The following is a 24845-nucleotide window of genomic DNA, read 5'->3' on the forward strand; positions in this document are numbered from 1 at the left end:
ACCGAAGATCTCGGAGAAAACTCACGCAGGTCACGGGGAGAATGCACAAACTCCGTACAGGATGAAACCCGGGTCTCTGGCGCTGTAAGGCAGCAATTCTACCTCTGCCCCAACATGCCGCCCTAATGGGTCATGGGCAATTATTGAGTTCTGAGTGCATTTCTGACAGAAATCCAAATCCGGTACAGACTAGAGATTAAACCGAACTGCACCTTTGTCCCAAACATTCCCATGACATTGTTTTAGGACGAGATGCTGAATTAAAATGTTTTTCTGCAAAGAAACAAACAACCTAATGGCTGACTCATCCTGGATTAATGGAATGTCTCACACGGAGGAGGCTGATCAGTTTAGTTTAGAGATACAGCACGAAAACAGGCCCTTCGGCCCACCGCGTCCGCACCGACCAGCGATCCCCACACACTAACACTACCCTACCCACTCTCGGGGCAAGATTTACATTTCTAAATTCATACCAAACCAATTAGCCTACAAACCTGTGCATCTTTGGAGTGTGGGAGGAAAGCAAAGGTCTCGGAGAAAACCCATGCAGGTCACGGGGAGAAGGTACAAACTCCGTACAGACAGCACCCGGAGTCAGGATCAAACCTAGGTCTCTGGCGCTGTAAGGCAGTAGCTCTACTGCTGTGCCACCATGCCAGAGACTGTTATCTCCACTGGTACACAAACGTGCTGGAAAAACTCAGCGGGTGCAGCAGCATCTATGGAGCGAAGGAAATAGGCAACGTTTCGGGCCGAAACCCTTCTTCAGTTATTTTGCTACAAATTTTGCAACGCCTGAATGTATGTATTGCCTCCGAGAATGTCGGAAGTATTTTTGCACAGTTCTTGTTTAGTAGAGATTTTTTACACTGAATAAATTTTATTTTGTTTATATTTTTAAAAAAATGGACAATGGGATTGTATATTACAGCAATGTTTTTATTCTACTTTTTTAATAATTTAATATAGTGTTTCAAGCTGGCCTTGATTTGAATCCAAAACTGCTGAAGTGAGGAAATGAAACATTTGCACCTTTTATACCCACAGATTCTCACCCTATACTTCTCAATAACCTCCTTAAAGATCCTCTTTAAAATCCACCTCTTTTTGCCAAGATTTGGAGAATGTATTTCCTTCTTTGGTGTGACATCTAGGATAGTGTTAATGTGCAGGGATCGCTGGTCAGTGTGGACTCGGTGGGCCGAAGGGTCTGGTTCCACTCTATATCTTTAAACTAAATAAAAACTAAACTAAACCTTTCTTTTTAAACCTGCCAACACCTCTGTTGCGCATTGGGTATATCTTCTGTATCATTGTTGGCACACGATATGAATGTAACTTATAGAACTGGTAATTATTAACTCAGTTCTTTGCTGTACATACAGAAGCATTTTACAAAACAAAACTAAACCTGGCATTTCAACACACATCTGAGGTTACTGCTGCCTCTTCCACCCCCCACCCCCATCACAGTGAGATAACAAAAGTCCAGCCCTAACCTGCCCCATCTACACCAGTCCCACCAGCCTGCGTTTGGTCTATTTCCTTCTAAACCTATCCTATCCCTGTGCCTGACTAAATAATTTTTAAACCTTGAGCTAGTACCTGTACCTGCCTCAACTACCTCCTCTGGCAGCTCGTTCCATGTACCTACCATTCTTTGTGACATCAGTCTGAAGAAGGGTCTGGAACCGAAACGTCGCCTATTCCTTCTCTCCATGGATCCTTCTCACCCGCTGAGTTTCTCCAGCATTTTTTGTCTACCTTAGATTCTTCCAGCATCTGCAGTTCTTTATTAAACATCTTGAGCCATGAGACTTTTGCCTACGGTGTGTGCCCATTAAATTGATGGTATAAAGGCCATTACAATTGGGTTTTTTAAATCTTGTATGCCGCCTTCCATTTTAGCTTGGAAGGAGACAAAAGTGCTGGAGTAACTCAGCAGGTCAGGCAACATCTCTGAAGAATGTGGAGTATTGTGTTCAGTTCTGGGCACATTGGCCTTCATCAGTCAGAGTATTGAGTATTGAATGTTGGGAGGTCACGTTGCAGTTAAATAGGACGTTGGTGAGGCCACATTTAGAGTATTGTGGTCAGTTTTGACCCTCACTGATATCGTAGTCATATAGAATGGAAACAGGCCCTTCGGCCCAACTTGCCCATTCCAACCAAAATGCCCCATCTACATTAGTCCCATCTGTCCGCATTTGGCCCATATACCTCTGAACCTTTCTTATCCATATACCCGTGTAAATGTATTTTAGGTGCTATTTGAGTTATTCACTCACAGAAAAGTCAGCTTTCACAAAGTTTTCCCCAGAAATTGTGCTATTTAATGGACTAACCCTGAACTGTATTATTTGACCTTGGGCAACAAAATATAATCTCTTGTATATGTGCTCTTAATGGTTTCCTGTTGCCGCTGATATCAACCACATTTTAGGTGCATGGTTCTTGAAAGTGACCTCATAGGCAGATGGGGTGGTCACAAAGGCTTTCGGCACATTGGCCTTCAGCAGTCAGAGTATTGAGTATAGAAGGTAGACACAAAATGCTGGAGTAACTCAGCGGGACCTTATGAGAAGAGGGTATGGTAGATATACTTTACTTTAACTTTAGAGATACAGCACAGAAACAGGCTCTTTGGCCTTTGGCCTCACCGACCAGCGATCCCCACACATTAACATTATCCCACACAGTGGGGACAATTTTACACATACACCGAGCCAATTACCCTACAAACCCGTACGTCTTTGGTGTGTGGGGGGAAACTGAAGATCTCGGAGGAAATCGACGTGGCCACAGGGAGAACCTTCAAACTCCGTACAGACAGCGCCCGTAGTCGGGATCGAAGCCGGGTCTCCGGTGCAGCATGCGCTATAAGGCAGCAACTCTACTGCTGCGCCACCGTGCCTCCTGTCTATGGCATGGGTTTCCAGTTCTTTTGGGGCTTGTCCTGCGTGCTGGAGGCGGTCCTCCATGCAGACTTTGAACTGTTTCTTTGGGCGCCCTGGGTTCCTTCGACCCTGTGACAGAGGGTCCGTGCAGGAGTTGACCAAGAGGATGAAGTTGCTAACTCACTGCACCACCAACTGCAAACTGGCTCGTGGTCCCCCGACTTCCCCGTTCAGTTGTCGACGATTAGCTCCTTGGCCTGTTGACGTCGAAAGAGAGGTTGCTGTCTCAGCACCAGTCAACCGAGCGTTCTGCCTCTCTCCCCCATGTGCTGACTCATCGCCACCCGCGAGTCGACATCTGCCACAGTGACAATGTTAGGAGTTATTATTGACTACATTACGGCAAGGCGTTGACAATAATGCAAGGTAATCAGGCAAAGTCAACATGGTATCGTGATAGGAAAGTCATGTTTAACCAACCCACTGCAGTTATTTGAAGAAGTAATGTGCTGCGGTTGAATGGGAATCGGTACATTTGGTTGAGTTTTTAGTTCAGCGCGGAAACAGGCCATTCGGCCCACCGAGTCCGCGCCGACCAGCGATCCCAGCAAACTGATGCACCACCAAATGTGGTAATAGATTATCAGAAGACATTTAATAATATGTTAAATGAAAGACTATTGCAGAAAATAAATAAAAAGTGTTGGAGGTAGTATATTCATAGAGTTGTACACCATGGGAAGAAGGCTCAACTTGCCCACGCTAACCAACATGCCTCGCTACACTAATCTCAATTGTCCTATGTCCCTCCAACCTTCCCTGTTCACATATTTGAGGTCCAAATGCCTTCTACTGTAGTTTTAGAGCTACAGTGTGCAAACAGGTCCTTCGGCCCATCTAGTGCACACTGCCCCAGCGATCCCCGTACACTAGGACTATCCTACGCTCGAGAGACAATTTACAATCTTTGCCAAAGCCCAATTGACCGACACCCTGCCGTCGTTGGAGTGTGGGCACAGACAGCAAATCGGAACCCAGGTCTCTGGCGCCCGGAGCCACCCTTTTAAATAAAAGCCAGCAGGCAGTCATGGAGAGACACGTACAAACTCCGCACAGACTCGCTGAGCATCCCGTAATCAGTTTTGATCAAGATTAGAGCCCAGGTCTCTGGCGCCTGCAAGGCAGTAGCTCTACCCGCCGAAAAACCTCTCGCTGTCCCATTTACACCCTTTTTAAAAATATCGAGTTTTTGCTGGAGAAGAAAGCCAGTTCAGGTCAGTGTGGCACGGTGTCTGTGGGAGGAGATGGACAGGTGACGTTTTGGGTCCAGGAGTTCCCCTCAATTGCTTCGGGTGACTGATGTATACTGCCCCTAGGCCTGACTCGCTGAGTTCCTCCCATACGTTCAGGTTTTGCTCAAGATTAGAGCAGTCTTTGTGTCTTGCCTTTTAAATATTACAATTGTATATCCTGGGTTTAACTTACCACGCTATATCTCTTAATATAACACGTTGGTAACTTCTCCCAAATGTATGAATCGCATCAATGAATCCTTTTTAACAAAATCCCTTTAGGTGTAAAGATCCAACTGCAGCCACCAGCGATTTGTACACCTGTAACATGATGTCCCAATTACTTTTCTCAGTGGCTCAGCACATGAAGCCAAGTACCTTCTTCACCATACTGTCTACCTGTTAAGATACCTTTGGGAAACTATGTACTACTTACACTCTAAAGTCACCACTCTATGGCCTACTGGGTGATTTAACTTCTCAGAAGCCAAATTAACCTTTGGAGTGTGGGTGATCGATGTTTCACACCTCAACCAGATTTACAGAAGACCTGGAGGACCTGGAGAAACACCCACACAGTCACAGGGAGAATGTAAAAACTCCGTACAGAGTACCCGTAGCCGAACCCAGGTCTCTGATGTTGTAAGACAGTCACTCTACCACTGCACCACCGTGCCACCCAGAAATAAGGTCATATAAGTGATAGGAGTAGAATTAGGCCATTTGGCCCATCAAGTCTATTTCGCCTTTCAATCATAGCGGGTCTATCTCTCCCTCCTAACCCCACGTTCCTGCCTTCTTCTCATAACCTCCGACACCTGTACTAAACAATAATCTATCCCTCTCTGCCTTAAAAATATCCACTGATGGCCTCCACAGCCTTCTGTGGCAAAGAATTCCTTTAATTCTCAGGCTATGACCTCTAGTCCTAGACTCTCCCACGAGTGGAAACATCCTCTCCACATCCACTCCATTCAAGCCTTTCACTGTTCTGCATGTTTCAATGAGGGCCCCCCTCATTCTTCTGAGCTCCAGCGATGAGTGCTGACAAACGCTCATCATAGGTTAACCTACTCATTCCTTGCATCGTTCCTGTAAACCTCCTCTGGACCCTCTCCAGAGCCAGCACATCCTTCCTCAGACATGGTGCCCAAAATTGCTCACAAATGTTAAATCTCATCAGTCACTCCCTTGCCCATTTTGTCAATTGAGCTAGTACCTTTTGTGACCTTAGATAACCTTCGTCACTGTCCACTCTACCACCAATTTTGATATGATCTGCAAACTTTTGTCATGCCACTTTTATTCCCTTTCAAATTATTAAGCCTGCAATGACAAATAAGGGAGCAAGCACCAATTCCTGCGCCACTGGGCAAAGGTCTCTGAGAAACAACCCTCTATGACTCCACTTTGCCTCCTACCATCAATATAATTTTGTATCCAATTTGCTATCTCAGTTGTGTGTGTTTGGGCTGACCTACTATATGAGACCTTGTCAAAGCCCTTGCTAAACACCACGTAACAGTGTTCACCGTCCTGCACTCTCTTGGTACTAGCATGGTTAGAAGATTGGCTGGTCAACGGGGAAGATGGCTCTCGATCCGAAACGTCACCTATTCCTTCTCTCCAGAGGTGCTGCCTGACTGTCTTCTGGGAAATAGATAGCTGGCACAAATGCACTGTTTTAAGTTAGCGAGATGCAGAAAGTGCTTTGGCACGGGGGATTAGAGTGCTGGCCAACAGATTTTGCATCAACTATTTAGACAAAGGCACCGATGGTATGGTTGATAAATTTGTTAGTTACACAAAGATAAAATGGAAATTAAGTTATGGTGGTGTCAAATTAGCACTTTTCTGGACTATTGGATAATCGTCCTGTAGTTTCTGTCTCTCTCCCAGTGTGAATTAGTTACATTTGCTATTTTCAATAAGGAATTTCAGGAGATTGATATCAATGCATCAGCCATTTTGCTTCTGTCTTGCATGCAGCTTCCTGCTAAGCCGGTCGCCACCAAATTGTAGAAACATGGAACTGCAGATGCTGGTTTACCAAGGAAAGACACAAAATGCTGGAGTAACTCAGCAGGTCACGCAACATCCCTGGAGAACCGAGTGGTGAATCTCTGGAACTCACTGCCACAGAAGGTAGTTGAGGCCAGTTCATTGGCTATATTTAAGAGGGAGTTAGATGTGGCCCTTGCGGCTAAAGGGATCAGGGGGGGTATGGAGAGAAGGCAGGTACAGGATACTGAGTTGGATGATCAGCCATGATCATATTGAATGGCGGTGCAGGCTCGAAGGGCCGAATGGCCTACTCCTGCACCTATTTTCTATGTTTCTATGTTTCTAACATGGACAGGTGACGTTTCGGGCCAGGGCCCTTCTTCACACCCACTGAGTTACTCCAGCATTTTGTCAAAGCCCTTGCTTGTTTAATGATTAGCGGAGTAGACTTGTGTAAGAAGGAATTGCAGATGCTGGTTTAAACCGAAGAAAGACACAAAAAGCTGGAGTAACTCAGCGGGACAGGCAGTAAATCTGGAGAGAAGGAATGGGTAATGTTTTGGGTCGAGACCCTTCAAGAGTCTCAACCCAAAACGTCACCCATTCCTTCTCTCCGGAGAATCTGCCTGTCCCGCTGAGTTACTCCAGCTTTTCGTGTCTTTCAGCAGAGTAGGCTTGACGGGCCGAATGGCCTAATTCTGCTCCTATAACACCCTGAGGAAATTAATAGCAGTACAGACAGAGACGAGGCTGGAGATGTTGTTTGCCTAAATTTTCAGAAGGCCCTCGATAAGGTGCCACACGGCAGGCTGCTAGGGACGATGGGAGCCCAAGGTATTAAAGGGAAGATACTAGCATGGATAGCGGGGCTCTCTGCCTTAAAAATATCAACTGACTTGGCCTCCACAGCCCTATTTGGCAATGAATTCCACAGATTCATCACCCTCTGTCTAAAGAAGTTCTTCCTCACCTCTTTTCTAAAAGAGCGCCTTTTAATTCTGCTATGACCCCTGGTCCTGGACTCTCTCACCAGTGGAAACATCCTTTCCACATCCACTCTATCTATGCCTTTCATTATTCGCTAGGTTTCAATCAGTTTCCCCTCAACCTTCTAAACTCCAGCAAGTGCAGGCCCAGTGCTATCAAATGCTCATCATTTGCTAACCCTCCCATTGAATCATTCTATTAATCCTCCTCTCGACCCTCTCCAGAGCCAGCACGTGCTTCCTCAGATATGGGGCCCACATTTGCTCACAGTACTCCAAATGCAGCCTTATAGAGCCTCAGCATTACATCTCTGTTTTTGTATTCCTGTCCTCTTGATATAAATGCTAGCATTGAATTTGCCTTCCTTAATACCAATATGACTTGCTAAATTAACTTTTTGGGAGTCCTGTACCAGCACTCCCAAGTCCCTTTGCATCTCTGATTTCTGGATTCCCTCTCTATTTAGAAAATAATCTACCGTCTGATCCTTACTACCAAAATGCATGACTCCGCACTTTGCTAAATTGAATTTCATCGCCACCTCTCTGCCCACTCTCCTAACATGTCCATGTCCTTCTGCAGAGTACTTGCTTCCTCTACGCTGCCTGCCCCTCCACCTATCTTAACATCATCTGCAAACTTGGCCACAAAGCCTTCAATCCCCTTATCCAAATCATTGATATACAATGTGAAGAGAAGCAGCTCCAGCACCGACCCTTGTTGAACTCCACTAGTCACTGGCAGTCAACCTGAAAAAGTGCCTTTTATTGCAACTCGTTGTCTTCTGCCATCCAGCCAACCTGCTATCCATGCCAGTATCTTCCCTTTAATACCATGGGCTCTCATCTTCCCCAACAGCCTGACGTGCGGCACCTTACCAAAGGCCTTCTGAAGATCTAGATAACCAACATCTACAGCCTCCCCTCTGTCTGTCCTGCTAAGAACTTTCTCAAAAAACTCCAGCAGATTCGTCATGCAAGATCTTCCCTTCGCAAAACAATGCTGGCTTTGGCCTATTTTATTGTGAACTTCTAAGTACTGCATAACCTCATCCTTTATAATTGACTCTTAAGGTGAAGTGGAAACCTTGGGGGTAACTTTCTAACACAAGGGGTGGTGGATGTATGGAACAAGCTGCCGGAGGAGGTAGTTGAGGCAGGGACTATCACTACGCTTATGAAACATATAGACAGGAATATGGATAGGACAGGTTTATAGAAACATGGGCCAAAGGCAGGCAGGTGGGACCAGTGTAGCCGGGATGTGTTAGTCGGTGTGGGCAAGTTTGGTCGACGGGCCTGTTGCCAACCACGCTGTAAGAGTCTATGACCCTCGGCCAACTTACACACTCTCTGACCACAATATTGATATCATAATTGTACATTGACTGAGTTTGTCATTGCCAATTAAGATGGTTACTACATCAATCAATAATCCAATTTTAAAGTGCATTTTTAAAAAAGGGTTATAAACGATAATCTCTAAATTAACAAAAACAAAACAAAAACAAATTAAGTAGACACCAATCCTATTTCGATTGCAAGAATCAACTCAGTTTAAAAGAATTTCATTGTTCTGTCTGGGACATAAGACAATAAATATTGTTCATTAGGAACTAGAAACTGCAGATGCTGGTTCAGCAAGGAATGACACAAAATGGTGGAGTAACTCAGCGGGTCAGGCGGCATCCCTGGAGAACATGGATAGGTGACGTTTCAGGCTGCGACCGTTCTTCAGACTGGTTGCAGGGGTGAGAGGAAAGAAAGCTTGACATGTGGAGAGGCAGGGCAAAGCACGGCAGGTCATAGGTGAACACAGGTGAGGAGGGAGGGGACTGGGCTGATGGTTGGACAAAGGCCAGGGATGAACGCACAGAAGGATTAAAGAGTTGTGAATTGTGAAGCTCGAGGATGGACGAGGTGCGAATTGTGTAGCCAGGGGAGGGAATGTAGGTGGAGGTAGAGGGGGGAGAGATAGGTGCAAGGTCATCCAGGCCTTAGGGGGGGGTGGGGGGGGGGGGGGGGGGGGGGGGGGGGGGGGGGGGGGGGGGGGGGGGTGGGGGTGGATGTTATGTGGGAGAGTTCAATGTTCATACCATTGGGTCAAGTTCAAGTGAGTTTATTGTCATGCGTCCCTGTATAGGACAATGAAATTCTTGCTTTGCTTAAGCACACAGAACATAGTAGGCATTTACTACAAAACAGATAAGTGTGTCCGTATACCATAATATAAATATATAAACACATGATAAATAAACTGATCAAGTGCAAATAACAGAAAATGGGTTAATAATAATCAGAGTTTTGTCCGAGCCAGGTTTATTAGCCTGATGGCTGTGGGGAAGTAGCTATTCCTGAACCTGGTTGTTGCAGTCTTCAGGCTCCTGTACCTTCTACCTGAAGGTAGCAGGGAGATGAGTGTGTGGCCAGGATGGTGTGGGTCTTTGATGATACTGCCAGCCTTTTTGAGGCAGCGTCTACAGTCTACCAACTTCAAAAGGCCCCACGTATTCCAACAGACTCCAAATCTTTTTTCCCTTGAACAGTTGACACGGTAGACCATTTTAATCGTGGAGGAAGAAATGGGCGGCACAGTGTCGCAGCAGTAGAGTTGCTGCCTTACAGCACCAGAGACCAGGGTTTGATCCTGACCACGGCTGCTGACTGTACAGGGCACCTGTGTTGTGAATTATTGTGGAGGATGTTTGGTCACCACTCTTTACAGATTTTGGTCAATGGGGCAGAAAATCAAGATCCATTCGCAGAGGAGGTTGCTGAGGGGGCGGAGTCCTTGGTGCAAGAGTGTCCTTGTTATTCAGACTTGGCTCCATTCAGTTGAGTCTTGTGCCGTTTGTCCGGACTGGTCTCAGTTGAGTCAAATTTTGTGTCATTTGTTCCACACTGAATCAGTTTCTCTAATACACAATAACATCAATCCAAAATTATGATTTGAACTTGTATGTTCATTTGTGTGATCGTATTAAGATAAGACGATAACTTAGCTATTGGTGGTATTGCCAACTCAGGGTCAAACATTGCTAATGAAGACCAGTCATCTGTGACCAGAATCTACCCAATAAAAGCTGAAGTCACATTTGCACCTAAAGCATTTTGCAATGCTTCTCTGCCAACTTGAGCATAATTTTGCTCATTACAGCTGCCCCTTGACCTACGATAAACCCATCGTAAATTGAAAATATCGTAAGTCGAAAACGCATTTAATACAATTTGATCGCATGACCGGAAGTAACGTGCGGCTCGCTGCCGCTGCCCAGCATTTGCACCATTGTAAAGTCGAGCTATCGTAAATCGAAGCATTGTAAATCGGGGCGCTCCTGTATTTGTCAAAGCTGTTGACGGCACTGGGCCTGTACTCGCTGGAGTTTAGAAGGATGAGTGAGGATCTCATTGAAACGTACAGAGTAGTGAAAGGCCTGGATAGCGTGGATGTGGAGAGGGTGTTTCCACTTGTGGGAGAATCTAGAACTCCGAGGCCATAGCTCCGGAATTAAAGGACGTTCCTTTAGGAAGGAAATGAGGAGAAGTTTATTTAGTCAGTGGGTGGTGAATCTGTGGAATTGTTTGCCTGTGGAGGCTCGTCAATGGGTATTTTTAATGCAGAGATCATCAATAGATTTTTGATTAGTGTCAAGTGTTATGGGGAGAAGGCAGGAAAATGGTGTTAAGAGGGAGAGATAGATCAGCCATGATTGAATGCAAAGTAGAAGATGGGTCGAATGGCCTAACTTGGCTCCCATCACTCATGATCTTATCAATATGTGTGGCAAATGCAAATGGTTGGTCTTGACCCATTCCATAATTCAAATCATCACGCACAAGTTTCAACATGTTATGCTGCAATATAATGGATTAACAAAGGCTCTTTTTTCATAAATCATGTCCTTTATTGCCCTTTGCCCCAAGTCCATTTTTCATCTTGCCAAAGACGACAGGAAATTTAAATTTCTTACCGATTATGATTTGGTCGCTAACACAGTGTCAGTCACGTTCTTATTAATTAGCTGTACTGACCAGCATCACCTTGCTTTCATTTACGCATCCTTTTATACCTAATGTAATGGTGTCAATATGCTATAAGATCTGGCATAAATCCACCAATTGTACTTTGCTTAAGAATGATTAAAATTTGGTTATGAGACACATCAACTCCCGCCTCAGTAACAATCTGGACTCACCTTAATTTGCCTAATGTCATGATAGATTGATACTAATGAGATCTGACTGTCTCTCCACTCTGCCATGCACCATTTGAACAACAGGAAGACATACGTCAGGCTCTTCGCTCAGTCCGCCTAAACCTACCTGATCTCCCGGTTGCTAAACACTTTAACTCCCCCTCACCATGAAGGTGACACCTTTCCGGCACCCGCTGGAGAATAAAGCCCCGGAGGCGAGGCTGAGTAAACAAGCCGTGCTGATTGAGTCCGCAAGAGTGGAGTCGGGAAAGCCGCTGTGTGGAGTCGGGAGGTGCTGTGTGGTGCCGTGGCTGGTGGCCGCTGAGTGGAGTCCCTCACTCCCCACTTCCCCCTCCCTCCTCCTTCCCACTTCCCCCTCCCTCCTCCTCCCCACTTCCCCCTCCCTCCTCCTCCCCACTTTCCCCTCTATCCTCCTCCTCCCCCACTTCCCCCTCCCTCCTCCTCCCCACTTTCTCCCTCCCCTCCTCCTCCCCACTTTCCCCTGCCCCTCCTCCCCACACACCTTTACCCCTCCCCCATTCTCCCCCCCTTCCCCCACACCACATCATCACCCCCTTCCCCCCACCTCTGCTATCTTTAAGAGCCCTATTCAGCTCTCTCTTGAAAGCATCCAGGGAACCTGCCTCCACCGCCCTCCGAGGCAGAGAATTCCACACACTCACAACTCTATGTGAGAAAAAGTGCTTCCTCGTCTCCGTTCTAAATGGCTTACCCCTTATTCTTAATCCGTGGCCCCTGGTTCTGGACTCCCCCAACATGGGGAACATGTTTTCTGCCTCCAGCGTGTCCAAACCCTTAACAATCTTATTGTTCAAGAAGGAACTGCAGATGTTGGAAAATCGAAGGTACACAAAAGAGCTGGAGAAACTCAGCGGGTGCAGCAGCATCTATGGAGCGAAGGAAATAGGCAACGTTTCGTCCCGAAACGTTGCCTATTTCCTTCGCTCCATAGATGCTGCTGCACCCGCTGAGTTTCTCCAGCTTTTTTGTGTACCTTAACAATCTTATATGTTCGACATATGACAATAAAACACTGTCTGAAGAAGGGTTTCGGCCCGAAACGTTGCCTATTTCCTTCGCTCCATAGATGCTGCTGCACCCGCTGAGTTTCTCCAGCTTTTTTGTGTACCTTAACAATCTTATATGTTCGACATATGACAATAAAACACTGTCTGAAGAAGGGTTTCGTCCCGAAACGTTGCCTATTTCCTTCGCTCCATAGATGCTGCTGCACCCGCTGAGTTTCTCCAGCTTTTTTGTGTACCTTAACAATCTTATATGTTCGACATATGACAATAAAACACTGTCTGAAGAAGGGTTTCGGCCCGAAACGTTGCCTATTTCCTTCGCTCCATAGATGCTGCTGCACCCGCTGAGTTTCTCCAGCTTTTTTTGTGTACCTTAACAATCTTATATGTTCGACATATGACAATAAAACACTGTCTGAAGAAGGGTTTCGGCCCGAAACGTTGCCTATTTCCTTCGCTCCATAGATGCTGCTGTACCCGCTGAGTTTCTCCAGCTTTTTTTGTGTACCTTAACAATCTTAAATGTTCGACATATGACAATAAAACACTGTTGATTCTGGATTTGGCTCTGGACTTCAAGTCAAGTTTATTTGTCACATACACATACGAAATGTGCAGTGAAATGAAAGTGGCAATGCTCGCGGAACAACAAAACAACCAAACAAATTATAAACACAATCATAACACACATATTATTCAAACTTGACACTAAACTGACCTTGGAAACACTTGACTTCAAACATGACACTTGACACTTGACATTTGACACTTGACACTTGACTCTTGACACTTGACTCTTGACTCTTGACACTTGACTCTTGACATTTGACACTTGACACTTGACACTTGACTCTTGACACTTGACACTTGACTCTTGACACTTGACTCTTGAGGAAGGTACCATGTGCCTCAAGGGCCAAAACCTGAAGCCTCTGCTGCCACAGGGAGGGCGCACCTCTAATGACGTCAGCAGGGGGGGGGGGGCGGGGTTGGTGACGTGGAGGGCGCCGGCGCTGGCCAATGGGAGTGCGCGGCGTCTCGGAGGCGGCGGCGGCGGGGGGGAGGAAGGCAAGATGGCGGCGCCCATCCTGAAAGTGGCGACCCCGAGGTGGGAGAAAGTAGCGCGGGGCAGCGTCTGCCTGCTCGGGGCGCTGCTCTCCGTCTACGCCTACCATGTGGAGAGCGCCCGGGGCAGCGACCCCGGCTACGTGGCCATGTGCGACCTGAGCGAGCGGATGAGCTGCACCAAGGTGTTCGGGTCGAGGTGAGTCTGGCGAGAGGGGAGGGGAGGAGAAGGGGATAGCCAGGCCAGCCCCAGTCCTTCCCAGCCGGGCCCCCCTCATCCCACCCCCATCCACAGGAGAAGAGTCCCCCATCCCTTCTCTCCAGCCCCGCCGCCTGCCCCGCTGAGTTACTCCAGCATTTTGTGTCTGTCTTCGGTATAAATCAGTATCTACAGTTCTGTCCTACACGGACCTATCCATGTTCTCCAGAGATGGTGCCTGTCTCCTTGAGTTACTCCATCCTTGTGTGGCTGTCTTTGATGTTTACCAGCACCTGCAGTTCCTTCCTACACGTTTTGTAAACATTCAGTGTTGCCATCCCTTCAGGGTAAGCCTTTGACAGGTGGTGGTGGGACCCAACGCTGAAAGAGAAATCCATCTCCTGCAGGAGATGGTCAGAGTTGATCAGAGCTGTGGTGTTGTCACTGAGGTTTTATTGATTATAGAGCATCTGATTTATACTTAACTAACATAGAACAGGGTACTCCAGAGGTCCCGCCTGTCCCACTGAGCTACTCCAGCATTTTGTGTCTATCTTCGGTGTAAACCAGTTACTGCGGTTTCTTCTTACACAGGGTATCATCTGTTCTAATTTGTGCGGTCTGGCCAAAAGGTTTTGGTTCCCACTACCAGATCGAAGATCTGTCATTGCTGTTTAAAACAATTTTAGTGTTGCAGATTCTGGTTTGCAAAAGAAATACAAAATGCTGGAGGAGTAACTCAGTGAGTCAGGCAGCATCTCTGGAGGATATCAATAGGAGAAGGGTCCCTGTCTGAAGAAGGGTCCCGACTAGAAAAGTTACCTATCTATGTTCTCCAGAGATGCAACCTGACCCATTGAGTTACAATGCACTTTGTGAAGTTTATTTGAGCTAAGTTATTGTGCACTTTGTTTTTCTTTATCCGTGAAGCCAAGATCTATGCCTTAATCTTTATATTGGTATATACGGGTTACAGATTGGTAAATATCTCAATGGAACCAATAGAGACAATTGAAGCACACCATTATGTTGGAGTAGAATTATGGGTGTCGTTTTCTGCAGTCTTTTGTTTCAATTACAATGCGGCTAAATGCTGAAAATGGTATGGACATTTTTTAAGGAAGGACTCGATTGATGCAGAAGGATCTTGTTGTGTATCATGTGTTCATTTATGAGGATTAGTTAAACCGTTTTGTACATTATGAGTTACAGATGAGCCTTGTGTACTTGTATCATTACAGTGCTCTGAAAGAAAATTTGGAATTTAATTTTGCTGATGGAAATGTACATTAGTTAGGAGTAAATGTGCACAGCAATGACAAATAAAAAGCCTTGCGGGCATTCCTGAAACAACCTGAACTTTTATTCTCTGGTGACAGGTGAAATTTAAGGCAGTCGCAATGAGCTGTTCAAGAATTTATTGATAGAAACATAGAAAATAGGTGCAGGAGTAGGCCATTCGGCCCTTCGAGCCTGCACCGCCATTCAATATGATCATGGCTGATCATCCAACTCGATATCCTGTACCTGCCTTCTCTCCATACCCCCTGATTCCTCTAGCCACAAGGGCCACATCTAACTCCCTCTTAAATATAGCCAATGAAAGAAGTAGGCGACATTTTGGGTCTCCAGAATATTTTATCTACATCCTAACTTATATACTCAATACTCCCTTCTGAACCTTCTGAATTTTGTAGTCGGCAGGGCAGTACTCTGTATATCGCCAACTTGGACAATTTTTACTGCCAAATAACCTACAAATCTGTATGTCTTTGGAGTGTGGGGGGGAAACCGAAGATCTCGGAGAAAACTTACTGGAAGAACGTACAAACTCCATACAGACAGCACCCGTAGTTGGGATCGAACCCGGGTCTCTGGCACTGCATTTTGCTGTAAGGCAGCAACTCTCCTGCTGTGCCACCATGACTGCCCATTGATATTATGGAAAGAATAATTGGTGGTATCAGTTAAAGCTGAGGTTTTATCAGTAAGTTCCCATTGTTAGACCAATGTGTGGACAAGATAGTTTGGGGACTATTTAAAAAAAAAAAAAAGGTTTTTATAATGTTTTGCTGAGATGAAGCAAGGAAGGGAAGCCCCATTCAAACATAAATATAAAAGTTTGCTTGTTTGGACCACGTGGCATATTCTTTCTACAGAAGATAAACACAAAATGCTGGAGTAACTAAGCGGGACAGGCAACATATCTGGAGAGAAGGAATGGGCGACGTTTCTGGTTGGGACCCTTCAGACCCTTTTATGTTACAATTATTGTCATGAAGAAGGGACTTTAATCAATTATAAATCCATGTAGACAAATGGGTTGCTTATTGAGTGGACATGCTTGGAGGCAGGGAGAAGATTCAGGGAAATTTGTTCGATTCAACCCTGGCATTTGCCCACATTCTTTTGGGGAGAACTTTCTATGGCAAAGTAATGTTTTAAAGTCCCACATACACCTTCAAAAACTCCTTTAATTCCATTGATTTTGACAAAAGCGATTCCATTTAAAATCCAGGAAACTATCAGTGTTGCTGATAGAAAATAGGATGAGATTAGTGAGATTGGTGTTTTGTCCAATAAATCCAAAATTTGATAAATGTTTGTGAAAATTACGTTGATCCCCGGATCATGGATCAAATTATTGGAAAGTGGTGTTGTCTTAAATAGCTTTCTTCTTGGTCGGCCTGGATGATTCTGTTATGTTTTTGTTTTATATGCTATACTGTTGGTCAGAATAGTCCAATTTGTCTCCCTCAATGTTCAATACATTTTATTGAAGAATATTTTGAAATGATATTGAACGGTTTAAGAGGGACCAATGGCGACTGTAATGAATACGTTATAACTATGTCGGCGCCCGATACGTGGCACTTCTTTGCATACCTTGTATGGTGTACAAAACAAATAATTTCACTTTGACATGTCACGTGTGATAATGTATCTATTGTAGAATATGTCACAAATTACATGCCTCCAATCAATAGACAGCGACAATATGATCTGTATTTTTATGACGTTGTGCCAGAAAAGGCAACATGCAAATATTGTTCCCACCAGCACATCAAAGTTCACATGATAATTGTACTTGCTTTAATATCAGGAATATTACTCTGCAATGTAGTCGTCGTTCTGAAGAAATATGTTATTTTGTTTTTATAATTTGAAGAGTACAAGTGTACTGTGAATTTCGCTGGCTTCATTTATTGACTTTTGGTATAGGATTATAGAGTAATTTGTAAAGTGACAAATATCAATCAATAGTAGAAAAGCCCAGAAAAAAATAATGAAAAAAATAATGAATATAAGAACCAGTGCATTTAGTTCATGTTCAACTTGTTGCATTGAGAAATGTAATACAACATGTACAAACAGTAATAATGCCTTGTGTTCATTTAATCTGTTTCTTTAAAATTTAATATTTTCTTCCCTTAAATAGTGAAACATGATAGAATTAAGATAGTAAGGCAGTTACAATGTGAGATACCTAAATGTCTTACACACTTCTTCTTGCTTATGGCGTGCACAGCCTAAAGTTGTAGGACAACTTGTTCTATTTGATCTTATTTCATTGTGCACGCCGGGTTGATTGCATTCGTCGAAAACAGGGCAGACCACGTGACGGTTGCAATCTTCCACCCCATACACATACTGATGATACTGATGATTGCCTGCAGTATTGATTTGCCTGGTGTACCTACTTTTGTGTGGAGTTATATGAAATTGTAGAGTTGAACATTGTAGATTTTCATCTGTCAGAATACAACAGATACAATTAATTTACATGAGTTTGAAGATCTTGCTGCATTTTGTTTTAGGGTTGGGAGTAAATTGATTGGAAATGGGTTAAATACAAATGGCTAAAGATAGACACAGTGCTGGAGTAACTTAGCAGGACAGGCAGCATCTCTTGAGAGAAGGAATGGGTGACATTTCGGGTAGAGACCCTTCTTCAGACAATTGGCGTTTTATTTCAGAATGCAGGAGTAGATGAATGTTGCTCTGAAATGGTAGAACGGTTACAGGAGCTTTTCCTCCAAACTAGAAATATACTTTTAAATTCTAATTCAGAATGTCTTTTGAAGAGATTAATTCTGTGTGATTAGTCCATCTGCAGCCCTGGGTAATTTTCCCATTTTGTATTTGTGCTTTTTTTTTCAACATATCATTGAAGTGCAAAGTCTAGGTACATTTCCTCTAACTCACACCCAGTATCTCACAATCTTTGCTTGAAGAGCCACAGGACTTAAACTTGTCTTCAACTTGTCTTAAAACTTGACTCAATCATATCTTTGCCACCTAACAAGCTAGGCTGTTTAAATAGCTTGGAGTTTCTGCACTATGGCATTGACCCTTCACCCATGTTCCTCAACTCCTATTTTTTTTTTTAAGAGATATCTTTGCTGGAGATAAGGTTGGAATTTTGTATCTCTTGCTTTCTTCCAGTTTCTTTAGTCCTTAGTCTTTATTTGACATGGGGTTACTTCATTTGGCTTTCACATAAAGAAACTCTGAAACCTGGAAGTATTTTAAAGAATACCTAGGGAGTGGTTGAGATAAATGGCAATGGAAGAAAGTTACGAACAGTAGAGAAAAAAAAAAGATGATGGTTAGATTGGATGAAATAGGGCGGGACGATACATTATAAAGCATAAATACCAGTATGGTGTAATTAAACAGCTCCATTACTATGTTCATTTATATTTTAGCCTCATGAAAGACAACCAAGTGAATTTAATTTTATTCCTGAATTAAATATAGCAACTTTGAACTATCCATGCTGTGAATGTTTTAAATTGAAATGATTGCTATCTTTCTTATAAACTTTGGAAAGACTACTGTCTTTATTGTTACAGTCTTAAAAACACATATATGGCACAGTGTGCAAAGAAACAATATTATGGTGAGCATTCTTTTAATTAAAACAACATAATCTTAGTATAAGTAAAGGTTGTGCTTTATCTCCTTAAAGATTTGACTTGTGCAGCTCACAGGTTAAGACTGTTCTTTGGTGTCTTGACTGGAACAGTCATGACCTGTCACCTTCACTGGTCCAATAAGTTTGATGTGGCTAAGGCTGAATGAACGGTGTCATAACGGATAAAAATCTTGTTCATCTTTGGGTCCATGGGCAATATGGATCTAGAAATAGTTTACCTTTGTTTAGTCTTATCCAGATCATTTATGATCCTGTACACTTCTATCAGTCTCCTCTTGATCCCTTTTGCTCCAAGACGAGCAATCTCCATTTTAACCGTTTATCTGTAATCGCTCACCCCTGAAACTATTTTAGCAAATTATTTTTTTATTTTAGGTCAGTTCATATATTGTCATGTGTACTGAGTTTTTCACACAGAGAGTGGTGAATCTCTGGAACTCTCTGCCAAAGAGGGTAGTTGAGGCCAGTTCATTGGCTATATTTAAGAGGGAGTTAGATGTGGCCCTTGTGGCTAAGGGGATCAGGGGGTATGGAGAGAAGGCAGGTACGGGATACTGAGTTGGATGATCAGCCATGATCATATTGAATGGCGGTGCAGGCTCGAAGGGCCGAATGGCCTACTCCTGCACCTAATTTCTATGTTTCTATGAGTACAGTGAAATGCTTTTTTGTTGCTTGCTATCTAGTCAGTAAAGAGACTATACATGATTACTAGTTTCACTTTCGTCCTGTCGTGTTTCACTGTCGGTATAACTCGTTAGCACCTAGCCCATAGCTAACAATGGACCATTGTGGGCTCCACCTTTCCTTGATCGTCGTTACTTTTTACATCTTTTTCATTCACATTTTCTATATTTCTCTATATCTCTGTCTATATCTCTCGTTTCTTTTTCCCCTGACTCTCGGTATGAAAAAGGGTCTCGACCTGAAACGTCACCTATTCCTTTACTCCAGGGATGCTGTCTGACCCGCTGAGTTACACTGCTGAGTATGGGAACTTTCATTCATGCAACAAGTGTAGACAGAAGCCTTGCAGAAGGGCCACACCACCTCATGAAACTCCATACATGCCTGTCCGGTCAGGCAACTCTTTCCTGCACCAGCTCTGGAGGAGTTGCAGGTTCTCGCATTGATGTCACCCGTTAGCCAAGAATCTTTACATTTGCTTGAAAGCAGCTCGTCCTTCCTCTCATGGGACTGCCAAAGAAGGATCCAGTAATATTTGAAGCAATTTTAGTATAAAAGGAAATTTTGATAAAAACGTATATTCTACTAAGCTGTTGACTATTGCAAGTTAGTGATAAGGTTGTGTCAATGGAAATGGCCACATTCTGCAGCGCGAAAAGAACCCGGGTAGACACACAACGCTGGAGTAACTCCGCAGGGCAGGCAGCATCTCTGGAGAGCCGGAATGGGTGACGCTTTGGGTCGAGACCCTTCTTCAGACTGAAGTGTCTCGACCTAAAACGTAACCCATTCCTTCTCTCCAGAGATGCTGCCTGTCCCGCTGAGTTACTCCAGCATTTTGTGTCTCCCTTTGATTTAAACCAGCATCTGCAGTTCTTTCCTACAAAAAGAACCAGTTCTGCTTTAGAAATCCCTGCAGGCAAGTTTAAATTTAAAAAAAAAAAAAAAAAAAAATCATCACAGTAACTCCCCCTTCCCCAACTTTCCCAACCTTTGAAAATGTTGCCCAAAATTTAAAATCTTTGGTCCCTTGGGCATCTGCATTTAGAAACGGTTTACATTTGTTTAGCCGTGTCTAATCCAGTTATGATCTTGTACACCTCTTGTCCTCTTGATTTTTTTTTCCGAGAAGAACAACCACATCTTTGCAATTTTAACCCTTTATCTATAATCATTCAGCCCCAAAACCATTCTAGTAGATCATTTCCGTAACCTCAATCAGTTCTTTATACCATTATTCAATGGTGTACATATTGGGTGTTTAATGTAGGTTCAATGTAACATTTCAATGTATGAATCCTAAGAATCAGCAACGCTTAATGAGCACTCACTCAAACTGCCCTTCCTCTTTTTCGAATTTGTGCATATTCGCACACAATGCCTCCGTCCACACACATCTTGTTAGAATTGTACCATTTGGTTTATTTTGCCTCCCCTGATCTTTCTTCCTACGTGCAACACTTCACATTTCCCAGTATTAAATTTCATCTGCCATGTGTTTACAGTTTAGTTTATTGTCATGTGTACTGAGGTACAGTGAAAAGCTTTTGTTGTGTGCTATTTAGTCGGCGGAAAGATATTAAATGTGATCACTAACGAGCCATTTACTGTGTATAGTGCCTGTCAATTCTACTAGCCTAGCACTTTCTCCCCCTGCTGTCTTTTTTACTATTTGTATTACTTCCAAACATTGTGCCATTTGGAAATTTTACTGTGACAACTCAAGCCTATTTTTTTTTAAACATTTCAGCTAAAAGCAGTGGACCCGATATCAGTCTTTATGGAACATTTCTATTTGCTGTAATTCAATTTGGAAGTACAATCATTCACCACTATATTCTGACTTTAAGCCAATTCCTTTCTGTCTACTAGTAGAGCTTTAATTCCATTTGTAGACCATTTAACGTTTTTGCACCAAGAAAAGCACCAATATCTCAAGATAATGGTAACTCAAATTTTGAAGATCAGTGTAACTACCTACAGCTTGGATCCATTTGAAAGAGCAGTTAATTAACTAACATTTTATCACTCGATGTCCTTATAATTCTTTGTAATATAAAGCCATTAGTAAGGTGGACAAGAAAGAGGCAAAAGGAATATACTTTGGCAGAGTATAAGGTAATGTATTTGGCATTGGCAATTTGGCATAACAAGGGTTGTTAGAAACTTTAAGCTACACAAAAATGCTGGAGAAACTCAGCGGGTGCAGCAGCATCTATGGAGTGAAGGAAATAGGCAATGTTTCGGGCCGAAACCCTTCTTCAGACTGAACGAAGTCTGTTAGAAACGTTCTTTTGAAAGCAGAGACGTACAAAAAGATTAGGGAGGGCGTATTAAGCTGCATGACACGCTAATTAAGCCACATTTGGAGAACCAAGTATAGTTCTGGTCACTACATTAAAGTTTGAGTTAAATGCAGTTATCTACAAAATGAGTAGTTCAAAATCAGAGTAGTTCAATGAGTCAATTAGATGGTGATCTTAAAATAGTAGCAACAAGACTCTTAGATCATTTCCAGCGACAGACATCTAAGTTTGGTAAAAGACAAGGCTATCTCCTGAAAGAATTTAGCTGATTTAGGGCAGCACAGTGGAGCAGAGGTCGAGTTGCTGCCTTATGTGCCTGTTCCACTTAGGCGATTTGTTTAGGCTACTGCAGGCGCCGGGGTGTGGCCTATATGGTCGTGAGTAGTCTCCACAGTCGCCCAAAGCGTCGTGGCGCCTTTCTGGTCGCCGCTGGATTTTCAACACGTTGAGAAATTATCGGCAACAGTGGCAACTGTGGTTTGAGGCCAATGAGCGTAGCTCGACATAGGTGCTGTCGTAGGTTGTCGCCAGCTTCACGAAGGTTGTCGCCAGGATGTCATAGGTTGTCGCCAGGAGGCGTAGCTTGTCGCAGGTGCTGACTTCGGTGAATTCCATTGTCGTATTCGCACGCTGTCGCCTAAAAAATCGCCTAAGTGGGACAGGCCCATTACAGTGCCAAAGACCCGGATTCGATCCTGACTACGGGTGCTCTCTGTATGTAGTTTGGACGTTCTCCCCGTGACCTATGTGGGTTTACTCCAGGTGCTTTGGTTTCCTCCCACATTCCAAAGATACGCAGGTTTTAGATTAATTGGTAATTTGTCACTCGTGTGTAGGGAGTGTACGGGTGGTCGTTGGGCATTCGGACTCTGTTTCTGTCTCAGTTGAGTTTATTGTCACGTGTACCGAGATACAGTGAAAAGCTTTTCTATTTGTTAAAAATTTTGTTGCGTGTTTACCAGTCAGCCGAAAGATGGTACATGATTACAATCGAGCCATTTACAGTGTATAAATACATGATAAGGGAATAACGTTTAGTGTAAGGTCCACATCCGATCAAGGATAGTCCGAGGGTCACCAAAGAGGTAGATAGTAGTTTAGCTCTGCTCTCTCATTGTGGTGGGATGATTCAGTTGCCTGATAACAGCTGGGAAGAAACTGTCCCTGAATCTGAGGGTGTGGGTTTTGACTCTTCTATACCTTTTGCCTGATGGGAGTGGGGAAAAGAGGAAGTGGCCAGGGTGCGACTTCCTATATTAGTCGAGAAAACTTTTGTCTCCCTGCCCTACTTAAGTATAGTTTAATCAGGGATTAAATGAAACAACATTTCATTTAAATATGAAATTGTATTGACAAATAAAATGACAAATGACAAATAAAACTATTGTATTGTATTGTATTGTAATCAGGGATTTGAGGTTTTATCCAGAAATGTGGTCCAGTATATTTTAGCATCACGCTCTCACGTAATGTCATAAACTATCGTGAAAAACTGAGGGACCAACATTGATCCTGTGGAATATTAATAGTCACTATCTATGTATGTAGCCATTATCCCCATTATTAATGTCTAAATAATCTTCTAACTAGCAGCAATTAATTCAGTTGCTTAGGCTTCAATTTAAGTTCCCAGTTAGTTTGTGTGGAACATTATTGAAGGCCATTTTCAACTATATCCCAAAACGTAAGATTCAGTTCGGATTGTTAACCATGCTCCAACCTTTACGTTGGTTTTCGAACCTACTTGTGTTTCTCCAAGTGCTCAGTCATTTTGTTCATAATTATCCTTTCTAAAAAACTTCCCGCAAAAGACAGGCTAGGCTAACAAGTCAATATTTTCCTGGCCTCTGTCCATTTTCTTAAAGGATGGAATTGCATTTGCAGTTTTCCTATGAGTTATTTTCCAAATCAAGAGGACTTTGAGAAGCAATGGCTTGAGCCAACTTCTTTGTCTACCTCTGTTAAGTACAGGGACGGAAACAGAGTGAGCTTCCAGTCTACCTTGAAAGTTATTTTTCTTTGTGTTCCTACATAATCTGCTGTGTAATGTAATCCTTGATCGATTATTACGGATGACTAGAACAATGATGCAGAACGGAGGCTTTAGAGTCCCAGGGACAATGGGACACACTATGTGGGAGGTGAGACCTGCTGCGATCAAATGGGTTGCCACATAGTAGGATTGAGACCAATTTTGTGAAGAAGTCGACAGATGTCTGAGAACCTATTCAGAAGAGATAAGAATAAATGTGAAAAACTTAAGCAGAAAATTAGCAAGCCAGTATTAATGGCTGCAGAAACAAAAGCAACTTGGACACCAATGACGTTGAGCAATCCTTAGTGATGAACACTTCATTCCAAGGAGTCCAGTGAAGAAGCAAAAGGTGACGGTCGATTAGTCTTGAAGGGTAAAGGATGGTGCCAGAAATGTGGCGACTCTTGTAATTTACTATCTTAATCTCTTGTACTTGAGTGTGATTATGTCTAAAGTGTAGTAATATTGTTACTGAACTGTATGCAAAAAAAAGGGAATTTCACTGTACTTTGGTACACATGACAAAGAAGTACCATTGAACCATCAAGCGTTTGCATTTTTGATAGCCATTGGAAGCTGTTTCCAGAATGGTTTTGCAGGGCTCAGACTAGCTTCCTTGATTTTTAGCTGTACATTAATGATTGAGGTACAAGCTCAAGTGTCTGATTTAAAAGGTTTGGAAATGATACAAAGATTGGCATTGTGGTTAATAGTGAACAAAATGGGCTATAGATTGTGTGATGGTATCAGTGGGCTGTAATACTGGAAAGGAGAGTGTTTTGTTAGTCCTGCCTGTACTCATTCTTTGGCACTTCAATAAACTCCTCTGCTATTGTCAAAGGAATTTTGAAGGAATTTTTGGGGATATCTGGACCTTGCCTCATGTAAGGGTGAGAGAGGCGGCAACCTCCTTTCATTTAAAAAGTATTGGCATTTAAACTGGTGCAGCCTTAGGGTTTATCAAGGCAAAATAGTGGTCTGCTAACTTTCAATTATGAGCCATTTATGCATGTTAATATATTATAGCCATATCTAGATATTTCTAGTTTAATCTTTTTTGGTATGCTTGTGGGTGGGATTTGATATGTAGTAGGGCGTGTCTACATCTGAGGAGGCTGGCATAGCCACAGAGATTGGGATTCAGTTTAGCCTCAAGGGATGGTGGAGACAACAATTTTTTACTACTC

General features: G+C 43.4%; 1 protein-coding gene across 1 annotated transcript in view; it reads left to right on the forward strand.

Annotated features, from left to right (window-relative positions):
* Positions 1-13455: 13455 nt before the first annotated feature.
* The window catches only part of vkorc1l1 (vitamin K epoxide reductase complex, subunit 1-like 1), a 36471-nt gene continuing 25081 nt past the window's right edge, over positions 13456-24845 (forward strand). The window contains exon 1 of the mRNA XM_055658056.1: positions 13456-13691. Within this exon, the coding sequence (XP_055514031.1) occupies positions 13501-13691 (191 nt within the window). The 5' untranslated portion in view covers positions 13456-13500. The remainder of the gene's footprint in view (positions 13692-24845) is intronic.

This window comes from Leucoraja erinacea, chromosome 28 (assembly GCF_028641065.1).
Source record: "Leucoraja erinacea ecotype New England chromosome 28, Leri_hhj_1, whole genome shotgun sequence".
Taxonomy (NCBI): domain Eukaryota; kingdom Metazoa; phylum Chordata; class Chondrichthyes; order Rajiformes; family Rajidae; genus Leucoraja; species Leucoraja erinaceus.